The sequence below is a fragment of the Brachyistius frenatus genome, unplaced genomic scaffold (genome assembly GCF_029030835.1).
Source record: "Brachyistius frenatus isolate BFR_SWC_R1_liver_20210118 unplaced genomic scaffold, ASM2903083v1 Contig_153, whole genome shotgun sequence".
NCBI classification, from domain to species: Eukaryota; Metazoa; Chordata; class Actinopteri; family Embiotocidae; genus Brachyistius; species Brachyistius frenatus.
The window spans coordinates 574,179-591,658 of NW_027210752.1; the positions used below are offsets into that span (position 1 = coordinate 574,179).

General features: G+C 43.3%; 1 protein-coding gene and 1 long non-coding RNA gene across 2 annotated transcripts; one reads left to right on the forward strand and one right to left on the reverse strand.

Annotated features, from left to right (window-relative positions):
- Window positions 1–7,908: 7,908 nt before the first annotated feature.
- Window positions 7,909–16,983, forward strand: LOC138631318 (E3 ubiquitin-protein ligase pellino homolog 2). The gene is made up of 7 exons (XM_069716166.1): window positions 7,909–8,256; window positions 12,553–12,688; window positions 14,272–14,373; window positions 14,826–15,023; window positions 15,519–15,704; window positions 15,793–15,998; window positions 16,167–16,983. The coding sequence occupies exons 1-7, from the start codon at window positions 8,177–8,179 to the stop codon at window positions 16,549–16,551; spliced, it is 1,293 nt and encodes a 430-aa protein (XP_069572267.1). The 5' UTR covers window positions 7,909–8,176; the 3' UTR covers window positions 16,552–16,983.
- On the reverse strand, window positions 14,113–14,849 carry LOC138631319 (uncharacterized). The gene is made up of 2 exons (XR_011311714.1): window positions 14,761–14,849; window positions 14,113–14,342 (listed from the first exon to the last, which is right to left on the reverse strand). It is a non-coding gene; the product is annotated as an uncharacterized lncRNA (long non-coding RNA).
- Window positions 16,984–17,480: the final 497 nt, after the last annotated feature.

Below are 17,480 nucleotides of genomic sequence, written 5' to 3' on the forward strand. Positions count from 1 at the left end.
TGTGAAGTTTGACCTGTTGCTGTGTTGAAAGCACCACAGTGTGTCTGACGTGTCCGGCGTGAAGGACAGAGACACGGCAGTTAAACTGGGAAAGACACAGAAATGCGACAGCCTATCTCTCCTGAAACTGCTGTGACTTTCCAATATATTTTTGGGGGAATTCAAAGCACCAGTTTCAGGAAAATTGTGCGTTTTCAGAGCTCTCTCCTGAACTGAAACTATCCTATTTGATGAGTGGAGGGCAGCATCAAGTGTGATCTTGTTTGCTTATGATTTTTCCATTCATGACATTGTAGAGGCACGAAAATGAAATGCCTTTCATTTCTCAAGGGGACTCAAGGAGGGGAAGTGTGGAAAAGGAGAGCAGTTCTATGTTACATCAGCGCTGAGCCAGTGAATCATGCTGCACATGTCACGGGCCTTTTGTACAGCTGTCACTGCGCTCAGCAGCAGATGCACTGCATACATTGGCTGGTGTCAAACGCTGTCAGACTCACCTGTGGCCCTCAGTTAAAGGACACGATCTAAGACTTTGGATTGTCACTATTACTCAACCAATGTAGAACCTATGACTTCAGGTTGTTGTTTTTTGTCGAGAGAGCCCTGCGTCAGTGAGTAGCAGAGAAGTTGCACTCTCACAGCTTTCCATGCTGCAGTTGTGCTTGGTTTTCTTTTGCATTCAGGTTTTTGCCCAGAGCACTGCATTGTATGTCGCAGGGTGGGGGTTGATGAAAGTATTGTACAAAGGGGCTGGTTTCAAACAATACTTTAGAACAAAGCTCATTGGCAGTTCCTCTCTGATTTTAATCTCTTTTCAGTTCTTCATTCAGCAAACCAGGAAATCATCAAAGACAGGCAATATATATATATATATATATTTTAACATAAAGGAGTTCAAGAAATTCCATTCAAGTAAATATGAACAAAAATAACCCATCTAACTTTTTTTTTACAGGGAAATATTCAGAAGTTTACTTAATGTCGATTCAGTATAACTGCTATAAGCACTTGAAGTTAACGACCTGTGTAAGACACCTTCATGTACAACTCTGCAGACACATTGCTTTTCTCACACCTCAGGTGCTCACGCTATGTATCCTCCCACAGTTGTTTCCATAGAGCTGAGAGTTTATGGTATGCTGCACTTTACTTAAAGAGTCGGGGGCCAAGGAAAGCACTCAAAACCTCGACCTTCAGCTTTTTCTCATCTTGTTTGTACAAATTTGTAGTGTTTGATTGCCTGGTATACACACTGTGTGTACGGCATCTAGTGTGAAGTAGATGGATGCCAAGTTATGATAGAAAATGTAATTATTTACACCAAGAATCAATACAGCTGTGTTCACGGTAATTATGTATCAGTTGAATGTAAGAAAAGACTCAAGTATTACACTTTAGTTTCTTTACAAATTAATATTTGTACTATGCACAACATGACTGCGAATAAAGTCTGATGCATCTTAAGAAAGGTTACAAATTTGCAGCGCATCATCAAACAAGCTACTACCCACCACCTGCAAATTATAATCTACTTTACAGCCTTTTGTTTCACGTTCACAATCCTCCCCTTAGCGCCCTGAGCCTGCCATACCTCTTGGGGTCTTTTAACCAAGGACAGTGTATCCTCCCCTTGCCATGGGCAACACGACCAAATAATATCCTCCAATACACCCCTGTGCCTTGTCTTTGGCGATTGTCCAACTCATCAAGGATAAGAATCACCCTTTTATTGTTGTTGTCTTCTTTGTTTTTTGAATGAGTGATTATCTGCTGTTTTCTTGATATGTATTTCCTGTCCAAAAAAATCCACAAATGACACACACGAGAAAGGACTTTAGGACCGGCTGGACGGGCCAAAGATACAGCTCGGAAAGTCTCGGTTGTCATGGGGCCCGTTTAAACAGCGTCGTTAAAGCAGCATGCAGAGTGACAATCAGCTCCCAGGCAGTTGTAAGCTCTTCAGAATCTGTTGCACATTGCATTTCCATCCGTCTCGGACAATGTGCTAATAATTATAGGGAGCCCGAGGCCTGTGTTTGCATTTGGCAGGGAACCGATGCAGTGGGAGGGATGAGTGCTGCTACAGCGCTGTGCAGCAGATGATTCAGGCTCACAGATGTAATTAATGGAGGCTGCACACTGAAAGCAATGCTTTTTCACATCCTTTAGATGAAACACAGTTTTTACAGAATCTGAAATATGTAAATAGCAGCAAGTGGGGAAACTTATTTTTTTACTAAAGCTGTGAAAAAACAAATTAAATAAACAGAACTGTGCCCCAAGATTTTCCCTTTGCTCGTAGATGAGGTGATGTATTTAATCTACACTTTTAATGTCAGCGATGGGGTTGTGTTTAATGTCTTTCGATACACCAGTGATGGCTCTTGTGAGCCAAAATGTCTGAAAACCAACCTGGCACAGTAAATGTAATGAATTGACAGGAACTGTGTCTTAGTTTAGTGAGAACAATGATTAGTTCAGCAGATAAAACGATCTGAAATGAGAAGCAGGAAGCTGCACAATTTTCTAATAACAGAAAACCCCTTTCCTCAACAGATGAAGATACAAGCTGATAAATGTGCTGCGCTTTCATTTGTGACAGGAACTGACATATGCTGCAACCTTCCTGTGTATGACACATGGCACACCACAGCAACAGATGGACACATTCAGATTAAAAAGAAAAACGGTTAACAGGATCGTAGAGAGAAAAGTACAATAAACATGGCTGCGTGGGCCTGAAATGAAACAGGAGAGGATTTGTTACTCTGAAGGAAATGATGTGTCTGTTAAACAGCACTGTAACTACCTGGAGCTTCCTATTGTGAAACAGAAATAGTACAGAGCGGATGCTGAAGCTCTGATTGTTTTGAGTATAAGTTTTAAGTATAAGAAAATGTACCCAACATATTTCAGTTTATTTCTGACTGCTGCTTCATTTAAAGTGGTGATAAAACAATCAACAAGTGTCACTCTGCCTTCACACATTCTATTAAAGCTGCAGCAATAAAACTTGTTGAACCCAGGTTAAAGGCCTCCATTCACACATTGTGCAATTATTAATCTGTCTGCTGTTGAATGCTGTCAGGCTGAACAGGGAGCCAATTATTTTAAATGTCGCTCTCTCTCACCGGTGCCTGTTGGCAACCCCCCACTTACACAAACACAGAAATAGAGTCACCAACACAACTTTCATCCCTAAATAACACACAACAGTAAATCCCAAAATAACCCACCACACACAGCCTCCCCATCAGCTCGTACTAATGACCCGTTTGAGGAGCCATCTGCTTTAATGTAAAGCATAGCTCACACCGGCAGCTGTCTGTGTGTGGAGTCCCTCTGTGCTCGGGTTGTGGACATGTATGGCAGGTGGAGCTCTGAGACTTTTTGAAAGGGGTAAGTGTGCTGAAAGCTTCACCGTCTCAGCTCAGCAGTCAGTTTTTCAGCTGAGCTGCAGCGTAGTATCACAGCCCGCAGCGGGACAATAATCTCTGTTCCTCTGAAGATGGTATTTGCAACGTATCCACAGCTCATTTAAATTTTGTTGTAGGGTCATGTCAGAAGTGTCTCAAAAATCCACACACACATATGCAGTGAGGTTCACAAAGTAAAAGCAGATTGTACATGCAAGTTCAAAAGTTTGTATATAAATGTTACAACATCCAAAAATGTTTTTGATGAAAATAACAAATACTTTTAAATACATATATTTGTGGATTTTAGTTACCTATATTTGAAACAATAATTTTTTGTGTGTGCATCAGAAATACATTTGTGAATCTTCTTGTGTGCATATGAATTATGAGACAGTTCTGACCCCATATTATGATAATGACGATTCTCCTCCTTAGTATGACACTGATTCTGTTCTTTTTGTACATTATGGTGAGACGTAGTAATTCATTTAAACTAAATAGAACACATAAAGAGTACTGCCTAACCTGCAGACTACAAAGGTTAACCTTGTCACATGTGCAGCAGGTTTATTTGGCCGATTTTTGACTGTGATTTGTTTCTATGAGACCATCAATAGCTTTTGTTATCTTCTGCTTTTCACGTGATTTCACATCATCTTTTTCTTGTGATCCAACTGCCCTAAAAAATCTGCACATTTTTCAAATCTGGCTGCATAATGAATGTGACAGTCTGTTAAAGCCATTATGGACAATATACACACAATCAATTGCCACCGTTTATAATGAGATTTGTTTTCGCAACAAACCTGATTGTGTATGCAATTAGTATTCCCTGTGGGGAGCCAAAATCACCACCGGAGCCGGGTGTCTCTGAGCTCCCATAGAGAATGGAAATATGCTGAGCCATCTGCAGTCGCGTGTCTGCGCTATGAAGGAGCTGGCCTACTCATCAAGTGGAGGGAGTGCATCGTCTCTCACAGACACACACCCAGCAGGCATGTGTGCACTCGTGCATCACAGGTAGGACACTGTCTGTTTGTTACAAATAGCCACAGGCGTGCATGAATACATTTAGCACACACTGATTCAGTTTTCATAGCTGGTTGTCACTCTCAGTGTGCACCATTTCTAAATCTTGTCCTTCTTCACCAGTCCTCCTTCTAAGTTTTTACTACAAACAGGAGAGACGGGGTTGCTCAATGACAGAAATACATTTTCTTTGTTTGCTCTCTATGGCAACGTGGACAAAGACTCAGCAGCAGATGGCTGGAGCATATCTAAGTGGTTGAAATGGACTGTCTTGACTCCCGTCTCTTATACTTACCATTCCTCTATTAAATATCTGTTTACATCTTTTAGATCAGCATCCACTAAATCCTGACTGAGGAGCTCATCTCAGAGGTGTTTTACATCTGTGATACACAGTTTCTGGTTATAAATCATGGACACAAGTCACATTCATCATGAACTCTGTCTGATGGTGTACAGTAAGTTTAAACGGGTCCCTGAGCCAAAATAGCAAACAGTAAATGTACATGGTGTGTGTTTAAGAAGAAGGCCTGTTTATAGTGATGTATTATTGTGCTATTTTATATGTCCAATATTTTGTGGTTATTACAAGAACCTATTTTTATCATTTCTAAATATCTGGGCATGTTTGTGTATACTGGAAGACCTACTGATATGTAGACCATACAAGAGGAGAGTTACTCCAGAACAGTCCATATTTGTGTATATTCTATGTGAACATTCACCTCTAAATCATCAGCGGTGACCCCTTCTGCTCATACTTGAAATACAGCTTTTTGAAAAGCTGCATAATGATAGCAGAAGTAATGCATTCCACATGTTCACAATTAGGCATCCAATCTGATCTGTGATTTGCTCACCAAATATGGTTTGATGCAACAAGGCTGTTGGCTACTACACGCTGTAGTGTGACTATAAATTTCCTTTGAGTTTAACTGGTTAGATCCCTTATTGTTATTATTCATGTAAGGGACATAAATGTCAAAGCCAGCTGACATAAACTACTGCTGTTTATTTTGTAAACTGTGAATACAAACGCCACTCAGCAGCAGCCAAGACAGCATGCAGTGATCAGCTCAAGAGAATCTGTCTAGCTGATGAGGCCATCATAGAACAAAGTGGCTGTCAATCAAAACTGCCATGTCCAATCTTTTTAATTAGCTCAGTTTCTCTGTATCAACTCTGAGAGGATAGATGGCAGAACTGGTGACATCATTGGAAAGACAGTTGCTACAGTTTCCGTGCCTATTTCTGGCAGTAGGATGATGTCGTGTCCAGAAAGACTTTTCATCTCTCTATGACAAGAAACATCTGTTCTGCAAAGAATGTTTTAGCAGCCTGATGAATCCCACCTCCTGTCGTGTTGCTAAAATTGTTCAATTACCTAAGTAAAAAAGCCAAAAGAGAAATGGTCTTTTGGGATCACTATATGATTATTTAATACATACAGTTGATCACCAGACAGGGAGTTGGTTTGTATTCATTCAGAGCATTCTTTAAATTTCTGGTTAGACAAGACAAGTAAATAATCCCAACAGTCCCAACTGGATCCTCGTCCTGCTGATGGACATTATGACCATAAAGTATGTAAATTAAGGGGGGCAGTGAGGATTCATTTAGCGTGATGGAGGCCAAAAATGATTTCTAGTTTAACAGAAACAAGGAGAGGGACAGTCAGATCAGAAAGAGAGAGCAGAAGACAGAGAAATTGGGGAGGCATGGAAGAAGACAGACAGAGAGGGAGGAGGGTGTGACCTTAATCCCTACGGTGGGAAAGACAGAAATTTACTGAAACACACGAACACAAACACAAACACACACACACACACACACACACACACACACACACACACACACACACACACACACACACACACACACACACACACACACACACACACACACACACACACATCTAGTCCATCCAGTTTTTACTCTGCATCTCAGAATGGGGAAACTTGTGTATTTCTGTCCATAACAAGTGAGTCAGCACTCAAGTCGGTTGATCAGTTGCTCTGTGGCTGCAGTGGGATGTCATTCATAAAAAAAGGGTGTGGATGTTTGGTTTGGTTTGGTTTATGCTGAAGCTCAGTCATGAGTCATCACCTCTGAGTGTCATCAACTGTCGCTGCAGTACTTAAGTTTAATACGTGCGTGTGTGCATGATCATTTCCATGTTGAAGGTGTAATCATGTCAGTCAGTTTAACATCTGTAAATCTGCACAGGCAAATGTTTTAATGCCATCTGACATATCTGATAACATGAAGGCTGACATTATCAGGAGCTGCAGAGTCAGGCAGAGTACTATATGGCGCCTCTTTGCCTTAACCTGCATGCAAGCCTCTACATGTTACACCAGCCAGCCAGAATAAAGGCTACTGTTCAAGATGAAGGCAGCCATGCCGCTGCATAGACTGAACAGACTTTGTTACTGACACCAAGGCTTTGGGTTCTGTCCACACAAAAAAAACAAAAAAAACCTGGAGCAAAGGTTTTGCTTTCTATCTCATAAAATAACAATGAGCAGTGGCCAGGGTGTTGGAGGACAAGAATGGGACCAGAAACTAAACTGAATGCCTTCATTCTTGCCTCATTCATTCCTATTATCGAAGTGAATTGTCATGACTCATCAGAAACACACAGGATAGAACACAGTAGGTGTTAAATAGTATTATAGTTGAAGCACAGCAGAACACATATTTAAACACGGGGCATAAATTAGTCCAAATAGTTAGACTTGAGTGATTTCATAGTGGAAACTTGTCCTTTGCAAGTGCACTGCCCTCATGTGGTCACAACAGTATGTGTTACTACACTTTGTGTGAGTGTGCGTGTTTGTGTGTGTGACGGAGAGGGATTGAAGCGTTGGCTCCAGCCGGCCTATATCTGTCTCCCGACTCCCACATGAAATGCAGAGAGGAATAAAAAAAAAAAAGAAGGTGTCGGTCTGGGGCGCAATCGTGACCCACATCTTAGCTACACCACCACCACCCCCCCCCCCCGAAGCACCTCATTACGTCAGACTCCATAATGACACATACGATCAGCGCTGTATGATTTCCATGCAACAAAAAAAAATACAAATCAAATGGGATAATCCATTACTTTAAATACACCAGGACGCCTGTGCATGGGGATGCGGGTACTTCCTGTGAATTTCGAAATGCCTCATTTTATTCTATCAGTGGGAGCCAGCGTCTGATCGAGGATGCATCCATTTGTTGTCCCACAGGAGGGTTCGTTCTTGAGCGCGTTTCCATTTTGAGTCCTGAAAATGATTTTTAGTTTTCTAAACGCTGATAAAGTTTTTAAGAATTTAAAAAAAGAAAACAATAACGCTCAAACGTATTCTTTCCTGCAGAGTTAATTGTGTCCACTATTTTGAAATATATATTTTGAGTTTCACTCCCCTTTACATAGTATGGTATGTCCCACTCCCTGCCGTTAGCCGTTGTTGTATCCTATGCTACTGCTGTTACAGATTTGTCGCGATAGAAACTAGCTCCACACTGGCATTAAAGCCGCGAAAAGATGCTCCTTCACGGGATTAAAACGATAAAACAAACACCGAGAAGTCTGGAAAAACTTTGCCCAACTGTGCCCAAAGTTTGATAGGCTTGCAACCCAAACCACTTCCCCAACAGTTTTGAGTGTGTTAGCATTGTTTTATCCCACCACTATTGCCATTGGACGCGTTTTCGTTTTTCTCCTGGATCGGTCCAGTCTGATGAATTCACCGAAAAAAGACGGAGATGATGATGTGCCCGTTAAAGACCCGGTGAAATACGGCGAATTGGTCATTTTAGGGTAAGTCTCTTCAAAACCTTAAAGCCATAGTAAAAAAAAAAAAAAAATGGTTACCGAGGGAAAAAAAAAAAAAAAACCGCTCCGCTGGTTAAATTTAACGTTCAATATGTTGGCGGCTCCATCAGCGCAATAAATAAACCCGACAGACGACGTGGGAGTTCAGGTTTGATCCTCTGCTCTTACAGAATATTACTTTTCCTGATGGGACATTCATTACTGTGACATATTTCTCAATTATTCCACCGTGCCGTCGTTTTCACCACCGGTCTGGCTGTTGCAAACTTAAGTTTATGGTCCAAATGAAAACACATTATTTGAGACTATATTGTGTTGTTGTTGTTGTTGTTTTTTTTTTATCACGAATGATGCGTTTGAGTGCAAAATCTGCTTGTAGTCACTTGTGCATAAGGCTACTACGGATGGAGCCGCTCTTTCGTCAATGGTTGTAGTGGGGGTGGGGGGGGAGTGCTGGATGGCTCAGGCTGAAAACCCCAATGATGTCATACTGTGTTGGATCTGTGGGGTTGCTAAAAGTAGAACTGAGGAGACTATCATTGTCTGCAAAATGCATGCATCTCGCTCACATGATTTAGTCCGTAGCCTCTCTTCTCTTCTGTAATGACTAATTGATGAAGAAAATGTCTTGGCCAGATGACCATGCATGCCAGGAAGGAAGGAGGAGGAGGAGGAGGAGAAAAGCCCCTCTACATCACCAGTGCATACACAGTCACACAGCATAGGCAGGATGTGCTGATGACAGCCACCAGCTTCCACAGCATTTCCACAGCCCTACAGCTGCACACTGTGCAGGGTCTGCAGGGGACCAGAAATGCCACACACACACACACACACACACACACACACACACACACACACACACACACACACACACACACACACACACACACACACACACACACACACATACATACATACATACATACAGGCTTTCGCACAGGCCTCCCTCTTGCCCCGCAAGAGCTTCCTGTGTATGCCAAAGATAACTGACCTGATGGCCTATCGCTTCCCCTCCGGCTGAACATGGAGTGAGGAGGCTGTAGGCCGCCTGCATCAGAATACTGATTAGCCGTCCCCCTCGTCATCTGCTTGTTGGAACACAGCAGTCCTTTTACAACCACAGATCAGAGTAAGGAAGGGAGGATTTTATGCCTATTTTGAGGTTTTGGGCCATGCAACTTAAACACAAGCGGGCTCTGCGGCAGTTTGTGCCTTAACACACTTTGAGGGATGAAAATGTATTTGTGCTAGCTCACTTTCAAACTGTTTGGGTTGAGGTTTGGTTTGCTCTTGGTCGGCCAGAGCAATGGCCTCAACAGCTGAGTTATGTGGGTAAATTAATGTTAGAACTGTTTTCTTTAATTGCTGTTAGTCTCCAACATTGTGAATACTCTTGTAGATGATACACTAATAACGTTCATATGATTACATTGGTGAACCCTTAATATCTGGATCAGTGTGGTTTAATATGATTCAGGCCCATGACCAGTTCCCTGTACCCAAACATACAGCGGGTAACCGACAGCACTGTAAGAACAGGCTGTTCTCCCCACTACTTCTTGTCCTTTCCTTGGCCAGCCTGTTTTGTGAAAGTGTGATTTGACTTTTGCATCTGTCAGCCCTGATGATCACATGCCCCGTGTGGTCGATGCATTGCTTCACTGCAGGCCATGTGATCTTTGCAGTGGCTGCCTGCCATCGCTCATTACCTTAGTTAGCCTGGACACCGTGTACGGTGCTGCCCTGTCCAGCAGCACTGCACTCACTCATAACCCCTCTCTCATCACCATGCAAACACCCTCTCGTCCTTTCAATTTATTGACCCTCCCTCCCCCCCACACACACAGACCTTTTTTTTTTTTTTTTTTTTAAATCTTTTATCCCAGCCATAACCCATCTTAACACGGTCTCTGTCGCATTCCTTCGTCTCTCACCCAGACCCTTCTCTGCCAGCCTCCCAGTGTTTTGCTGAGTGCTGACTTTCACAGAGGCCGGCCTCCTCGGTGACTTGCCCTCAACGAAAATAAACCCAGTGTCGGGGGGCAGAAGGAGTGAATATTTCATATTGTGCTTTATGATGTGTGCACATGCGTGATGGAGACCAGGACTGCCCTCAATCGTACCTTATGGAGCTGCTCTTCCACTGGCCTTTCCCCTCGCCCTTCCAGTTTGGGTAGCCTCTCCATCTCGGCTTCGTTTCATTTATTTTACTTTCATCTTCAGTTTTTAGTACTCATAATAGCATCTGACTGCTTTCAATCTCTGTTTCAGTCAGCTTTCTCCCTTTTCTCTAACTTTTTAAGCTTATTTTGTTGTCCTGTGTCCTCTTATCCTCCGCCCTTTTTGATATTTTCGGCCTGTTGACCTGACGTTTAAAGCTCTGCCCTCACGTGTCTTCTTTTCGAGTCCCCGTCTTTCTCCTGAGTCACAGTTCAGTTTGAACTGACAGGCCAGGCCGTGGAGGGCTGTGAGGGCATGGAGTCATGTTCTTTGATCGGACTCCACATTTAAAAAAAAAAATATCACGTCAAGTAAATGCAGTCTGTTTGAAAGCTCTTTCCAGGTAACATATTTAATCTTCTCAACAACATCCTGCCCATTGTCTGTTCCTGCCTTGCTCTGACCTGAGGAGTGTTGTTCAGAAAGATTTCCTTCTACCATGACCACGAGATTCAGCTCATTAATAATACATAATGTCAACAAACCTCCATTTAGACACACTGACAAATTTATCCACCACTGCCGGTTTACCACAAACTAAATGAAGTGTTAAAACAGATACAATTTTAAGAAAATATAGGCAAACATTTTGCTATTTTTTACTTTGTTTTTAAGAACTCCAATCATAAATATTGATAATCGGCAGGGTTTCTATTTTATTTCCCTGCCTTCTGTTCTATTTGTGTATTGTGTTAGAGTTGTTGTTTTTTTCCTGCGTTTCTATACTAACTTTAAAGAAATGGCCTGTGGAGTGTAATCTCGTATTTTAAATAGATTTTAAACAGAACAGCGGATTAGTGAACAAATGCAGTTTGCCAGGTTTTTCTATGAAGGCAGTGGTCACAGTTTGTTTCTATACATAAATGTCTTGCTTACTTCCATTTTAGACTTTGTTTGGGTGATAATGCATTTACATCCAGATAAAAAGTCCTATAGTACATTGTCCCTACAGCATAGTTTTGTGTGGCAATATTCTATCAATACAGTAAAAAGAAAACTATGTTAAGTAAAAAAAAAAAAAAAAAAAAATCTAATAAAATGTCCATCTGAATATGCCTAACCTGATAGATTTTTGCCATTTTAATCCAACGAATTACTTTGAATCTCTTTTGAAAGACTGCTTGATGAATCAATCACAGTTTCAGAGCTACGCTCACTGTGGTTCGTTCAGCCTTCGTTACGAGGCCACTGTGAGACGGGCCAGACCAGATGCCCTCTGATCTGATCAGGTTTGAAGGCCAGTTATTGTCTGTATTGTTCCAGTCTTCTTGCCTGCAGGCTTTCCTCTGAATGCTTTTAACAACGACCATGTCCTGCTGATTAGTGAAAAGCCTAAAACCAGCACACTGCCTCCTGTGTGAACTCAAACTGTGAAAATTATATTTGACTCGGCTTCAAAAAAATTCAGAAAAAAAAGCATATTGAGGACAAACTCAGTATCTTAGTTAGCGCCTAGACCAGAAAGGAGTTCACATCGGGCCAGACTTCTTCTCGGTGAAATATAAAAAGTGAGATCATCTTTTGAAAAAAAGATTGATATTGAATTATAAAACAGTCATGGTCTGAAATACATTATTTATCACTCCTAGAGGAACCTGAAGTTTCAGATCTGCTTCTATTAATGAACACATGCCTTTAAAGTAGCAGTCAGAGTCCTGACTGGAGCTTTTACTCAAGGCTTTATGGGTAATGTAAGCGTGCAGTGGTCTCATGAACATAAATCTGCTCTGCTGAAAATGCTTTATGTTGTAAAAAGAGGTGAGATGAGGAGTGAGGTCCTCCACAGTGAAGTGAGTGAGCCTAAGTGCTAGTTGTCCTTCTCATCGCAGGTCAGCGGTCTTGTATGAATCAAGAGTGTCCTGAAAGCTGGTCTCTAATTGCAGTTCTCGACATTTTGGCAACATCAGCGGCAGTTTAAGTGATGGCAAATCATAAATAGAGTATACAGACGTTAACACCAACAGGCTTCCTGAGTAGAGCTCGATGAACTGGAATGAACACGTGTATATGTTTCAGCACTCATGTTTTCTTCCTGTGCTTGTGTTTGTCTTTCTCCAGGTACAATGGCTCTCTTCCGAGCGGGGACCGGGGCCGCAGAAAGAGCCGCTTCGCTTTGTACCGACGGGCCAAGGCCAACGGTGTCAAACCCAGTGCTGTGCACATCCTCAACACACCACAGGACAGCAAGGTTCATGTAAGTGTGATAGATGTGTAACTTATAGCCCCGTTTCCACTGCCGCTCGACTTGTCTTTACTCCCTTTGGGTCCCAGATACTTTTCTGGATTTAGTTTTCCACTGCAGCTAGTATCCCTCAATGCGCCGTTGCTTTAGTAAACTTTTGTGGCGTCCTCTTCATCATGACACACACATGAACAATGGACAATTGAAGGGTGGATCTGAAAGTCCTACTCTGTTCCTGTTGCGTGCGAACGGAGCGAAGCACCGTGACCTACACGGAGCAGAGGGAAGCCGTAACCTTTGTGAAGACGTATCGCTTTGGCCATCGGTTTAGACCGCTGGTTTAGGCGCATTTGCGACCTGAAACTCGAGCAGAGTGGTGGTGGGGAGCAACGATTGACTTGTTGAGGTTTCAGCTCATGTTCATGCTGAAACTCCAGTTGTGCCCGTGCTGTACCAGTGGTCACAAAAACATGTGCAGCTCAGGTGCTGATGTTGATCTAACGACGTAACTTGAAACACTTACTCACAAAGGTTGTTGCTTCCTTCTGCTCCGTGTTCATTACTCTTCTTCTACGACTTCTTGATCGCACCTGGCTGTTCTTGATTCTTAGTATTAGGCTGTCACAGCAAAGATGTACATTTAGTTTAAGAAGAGGCTGAAGGCAGCAAACACAAAAGACTACTGAATAATAAGGCGAGTTTTCTGGTGAATTTTGAAAGAAAGTGTGACTGCTTTCGTAGCTTGGCTGGTTAACAAGGGCAGATTTGTGCAGGATGTCGTGTGTCGGCCAGGTAGTGATGCAATGATTGCAACAAATCTGGTCTGTTTTCACAACACCTCATAGTATCAGTCCAGCTCAAGGGGAACACTCATACCAGATATACCAGAAATAGTACCAGGTGCTAGAGTACAGTAGAGTTAAAGTAGAATACAGTAGAGTTAAAGTAGAGTAGAGTAGTTAAAGTAGTGTAGAATAAAGTAGAATAGACTAGAGTAGAGTTAAAGTAGAAAAGAGTAGAGTTAAAGTAGTGTACAGTAGATTTAAAGTAGAGTTAAAGTAGAAGAGAGTTAAAGTAAAATAGAGTAGAGTTAAAGTAGAAGAAAGTAGAGTTAAAGTAGTGTACAGTAGAGTTAAAGTAGAAAAAAGTAGAGTTAAAGTAGCATGCAGTAGAGTTAAAGTAGAATCCAGTAGAGTTAAAGTAGAATCCAGTAGAGTTAAAGTAGCATACATTATTTAAAGTAGCATACAGTAGAGTAGAGTAGAGTAGAGTAGAGTAGAGTAGAGTAGAGTAGAGTAAAGTAGAGTAGAGTAGAGCAGGTACAACAGTGGGAAAGCGCTGAAGTTTTCTTCCTGTGGCCGTCTGTTATCTTTCATAAGTGTGCCAGAGGAAGGATGACTTATAATATGAAGATAATGTCAGCTGCTGCTTTCACGTACAATAGATGAAAGTTTTATTTTATAATTACGGATATAGAAACGTTGTCTTATGAGGAACAAGAAGCTTCAGTCAAACATACGGATCGTTAAGAAGATGAAGACTGTTCCAGAAAATGAGTGCATTAACACGGCTTCTTGCTGCTCTTGCTGTTGCAGGCAGTCCACAGCAGGGGGCAGCACAGCATCTCTTTCACGCTGTCCCGTAACCAGACGGTGGTGGTGGAGTACTGCCATGACAACAACACAGACATGTTCCAGGTAACACAGCAAAGAAATCAAGAAAACAAGGTCAACTTTTCCACCAGTCCTCCTTCAGCGATGACAGAAAAAAATAATCCTCGACTCGTGACCAAGTTTCTCCCAAAATATACTGTTATGTAATGCCATCAAAGTCATTTCTACAGTAGGTGAATTATTTTGGCTCACAACTGTAACCAGTAAGTATTAAAAATAAAGGCGTGTGCGTAATACCTCCCAGAAAGTCTATTTTTATGCGTAAGGTTCTGCTCTTATAAGAGCATAACAGATTTGCTTCGCTTCCAGCAAATGACGAACAGTCATTTAAAGCATCGAAAGCATGAGCAGTCGAGTTTAAAAGAAAGCTATTCAAGTTTGTAACATTTCGAATATCAATTTGTCACTTACGTATTTGTTTCAATTAATGGCATCCATTAGCATCATCCTTCCTTTCCCTGTGCTGTCCCGTGCAGATCGGACGCTCCACAGAAAGTCCCATTGACTTTGTGGTGACGGACACCTCCGGAGGGGGAAAGGAGGGGGAGGACCCGTCCATCGCTCCGAGCACCATCTCCCGATTCGCCTGCAGAGTGGTGTGTGAGCGCAACCCACCCTACACCGCTCGCATCTATGCTGCAGGCTTTGACTCCTCCAAAAATATCTTCCTGGGGGTGAGTAGACTGATAATCAATCAACTAAGGATTCTAATAGAAAAGTCTATTTTTGGAATCAGTGCTTCAGTAATTGAATATTCGAGTCCCATTGTCTTTTGTACGTTACAAATTATGATGATTTAAGAGAGTTGACGTTCCAGGAAATGACTTGGAGGAGGGGGGGGGAACCATGAAATATTCTGTTGCATTAATGATTATAAACTAGAAATTTTTTTTATGTGCTTCTAACTTTGTCTGAAAAGTCTGAAAAATAAGTTCTCTTTCCGTTGATTAATGAATTCTCTCGTAGACAACGACGGTCAGTAAAAGATGCTTCAGTTGTTTTCCCATCTGTTGACATTCTCTGTTTGGAAATGTATCATCAGCGTTCTGGTCTTCGTCTGTATGAGCTCGTTGTAACTCGTAAGCCCGTGCGGGCTGGTCACAGTAACACGCATCACATGATCATCCACTCCCGTCCATTTAAATGCCTTCATGTCTTCGCCGCCGCAGGAGAAAGCAACCAAATGGAAAAATCCTGACGGGCACATGGACGGCCTGACCACCAACGGGGTGCTGGTGATGCACCCGGAGGGATTTCCCGAGGACCCCAAACAGGGTCTGTGGAGGGAGATCTCCGTCTGCGGAGATGTTTACGCCCTGAGGGAGACGCGCTCCGGACCCAGCCGGGGAAAACTGGTGAGTTGCTGCTGCTTTGGTTACCGGGTTTGCCGTTTGACTTTTCGCCTCGACTGTAAGCCCGTGTCCGTCTGCGTGTCCCGTCCAGGCGGAGGGAGAGAGCAGCGCACTGCGGGACGGCTCCCTGGTGGATCTATGTGGCGCCACCCTGTTGTGGCGCACAGGCGAGGGCCTCATGCGGGCGCCAACACTGCGTCACCTGGAGGCCCTTCGCCAGGAGTTGAATGCGTCCCGGCCCCAGTGTCCCGTAGGCCTCAGCACGCTGGCCTTCCCCAGCCTGCCACGCAGCCACAGGTAGGGGCCACAATCACAGTTACAACTCCGTCGGTTTCTCTTTCAGAAATACCGATTATTTAATGTTGTTGCCTTTTAAGCAAAATTCCCTCACTGTGCTGTTTGCACTTTGCTACGTACGTGCCCCTAAAACGATACTGACACTCTGCGGGGCGTGTGCTACTTCAGCCTTGAAGAACGACAGCCCTGGGTCTACCTCACCTGCGGCCACGTCCACGGACGCCACGACTGGGGCCAGAGATCGGAGGGCGAAGAGGACCCGGTGGAGGGCGAGAGCTCCACGGCGCGCCGTGAATGTCCCCTGTGCAGGAGCGTGGGTCCCTACGTGCCCCTGTGGCTGGGCTGCGAGCCCGCGGTGTACGTGGACGCCGGAGCTCCCACTCACGGTTTTGTGCCGTGCGGCCACGTGTGCTCAGAGAGGACAGCCAGGTACTGGGCGGAGACTCCTCTGCCCCACGGGACGCACGCCTTCCGACCCGTCTGCCCTTTCTGCTCCACGGCCCTGAGCAACCCCGGCTGGACACGGCTCATCTTCCAGGGCCCCATCGACTAGCCGCGACTCCTCGGCAACCGCCATCACCGTAACAGGAAGCTACCTGAGCTCCGTTCATGTTGCACACGTTGATCGGCGTGGAGAGGTAATCTTTGGAAAAGCTTTAACACAAGCGTCACGTCACCAAACAGTCCCTCCAGGAATTCGCCGAGTGTCGTTGTGATTGTCGCGATCATACGATCTTTGATTCGGCATTTTCTCAGAATCGTAAATGCAATTTGTGAAGCTTTATGCAATTTGTTTTGTGGTAAAATTGCAGTTATTGGCGAATATTGCATTTGAAACTAAAACCTAATGAAGAATTTTCTGAACTTAAAAACACAGCGAAGAACTGAAAAGAAACAAATCTTACAAGTGGTGAAGCTTTACAGAACAGAGTGACTGAAACATAGAATATATAAACTACATCCTCTGTAAAAAAAAAAGAAGAAAGCTTTTTAAATAATTGAAGATCGGTTACAAACATATGGTCTCGAGTTCCTGGAGCGACTGATTGAGGCGTGTGTGATCAACACTCGCATTCAAAGTGCGCAACAACACTCTCCAACGTTGTGTTCCTGAATGTAGCTCAGTTCTGAAGACTCCCTCCCTTTGTTTATCCTACAGTGCTTTTGATTGGTATAAGATCGGAAGGATAGGTGGAAAAAAAACAAAAACAACATCAGAATAATCAATACCGTCGTGTGGTTGTTCAGTCCTCTTGTCACGCAGGAGTCTGATGGTTTTAATTCCAGCCAACCGCGATGATTACCCGTCGTTCAACCAAACGCAGTCCTCAGAGGGAACGACGTGGATCCGCGGGAGCTTAAATGATGCCGCTCGACCCATTTCACACGTGTAAATTCACCACATCATGAAATGACACGGCGCCACGGCAACTATGGATTTTAACAACAGGCCTAAACAGTCTTTCTTTATCAGGGTCAGAC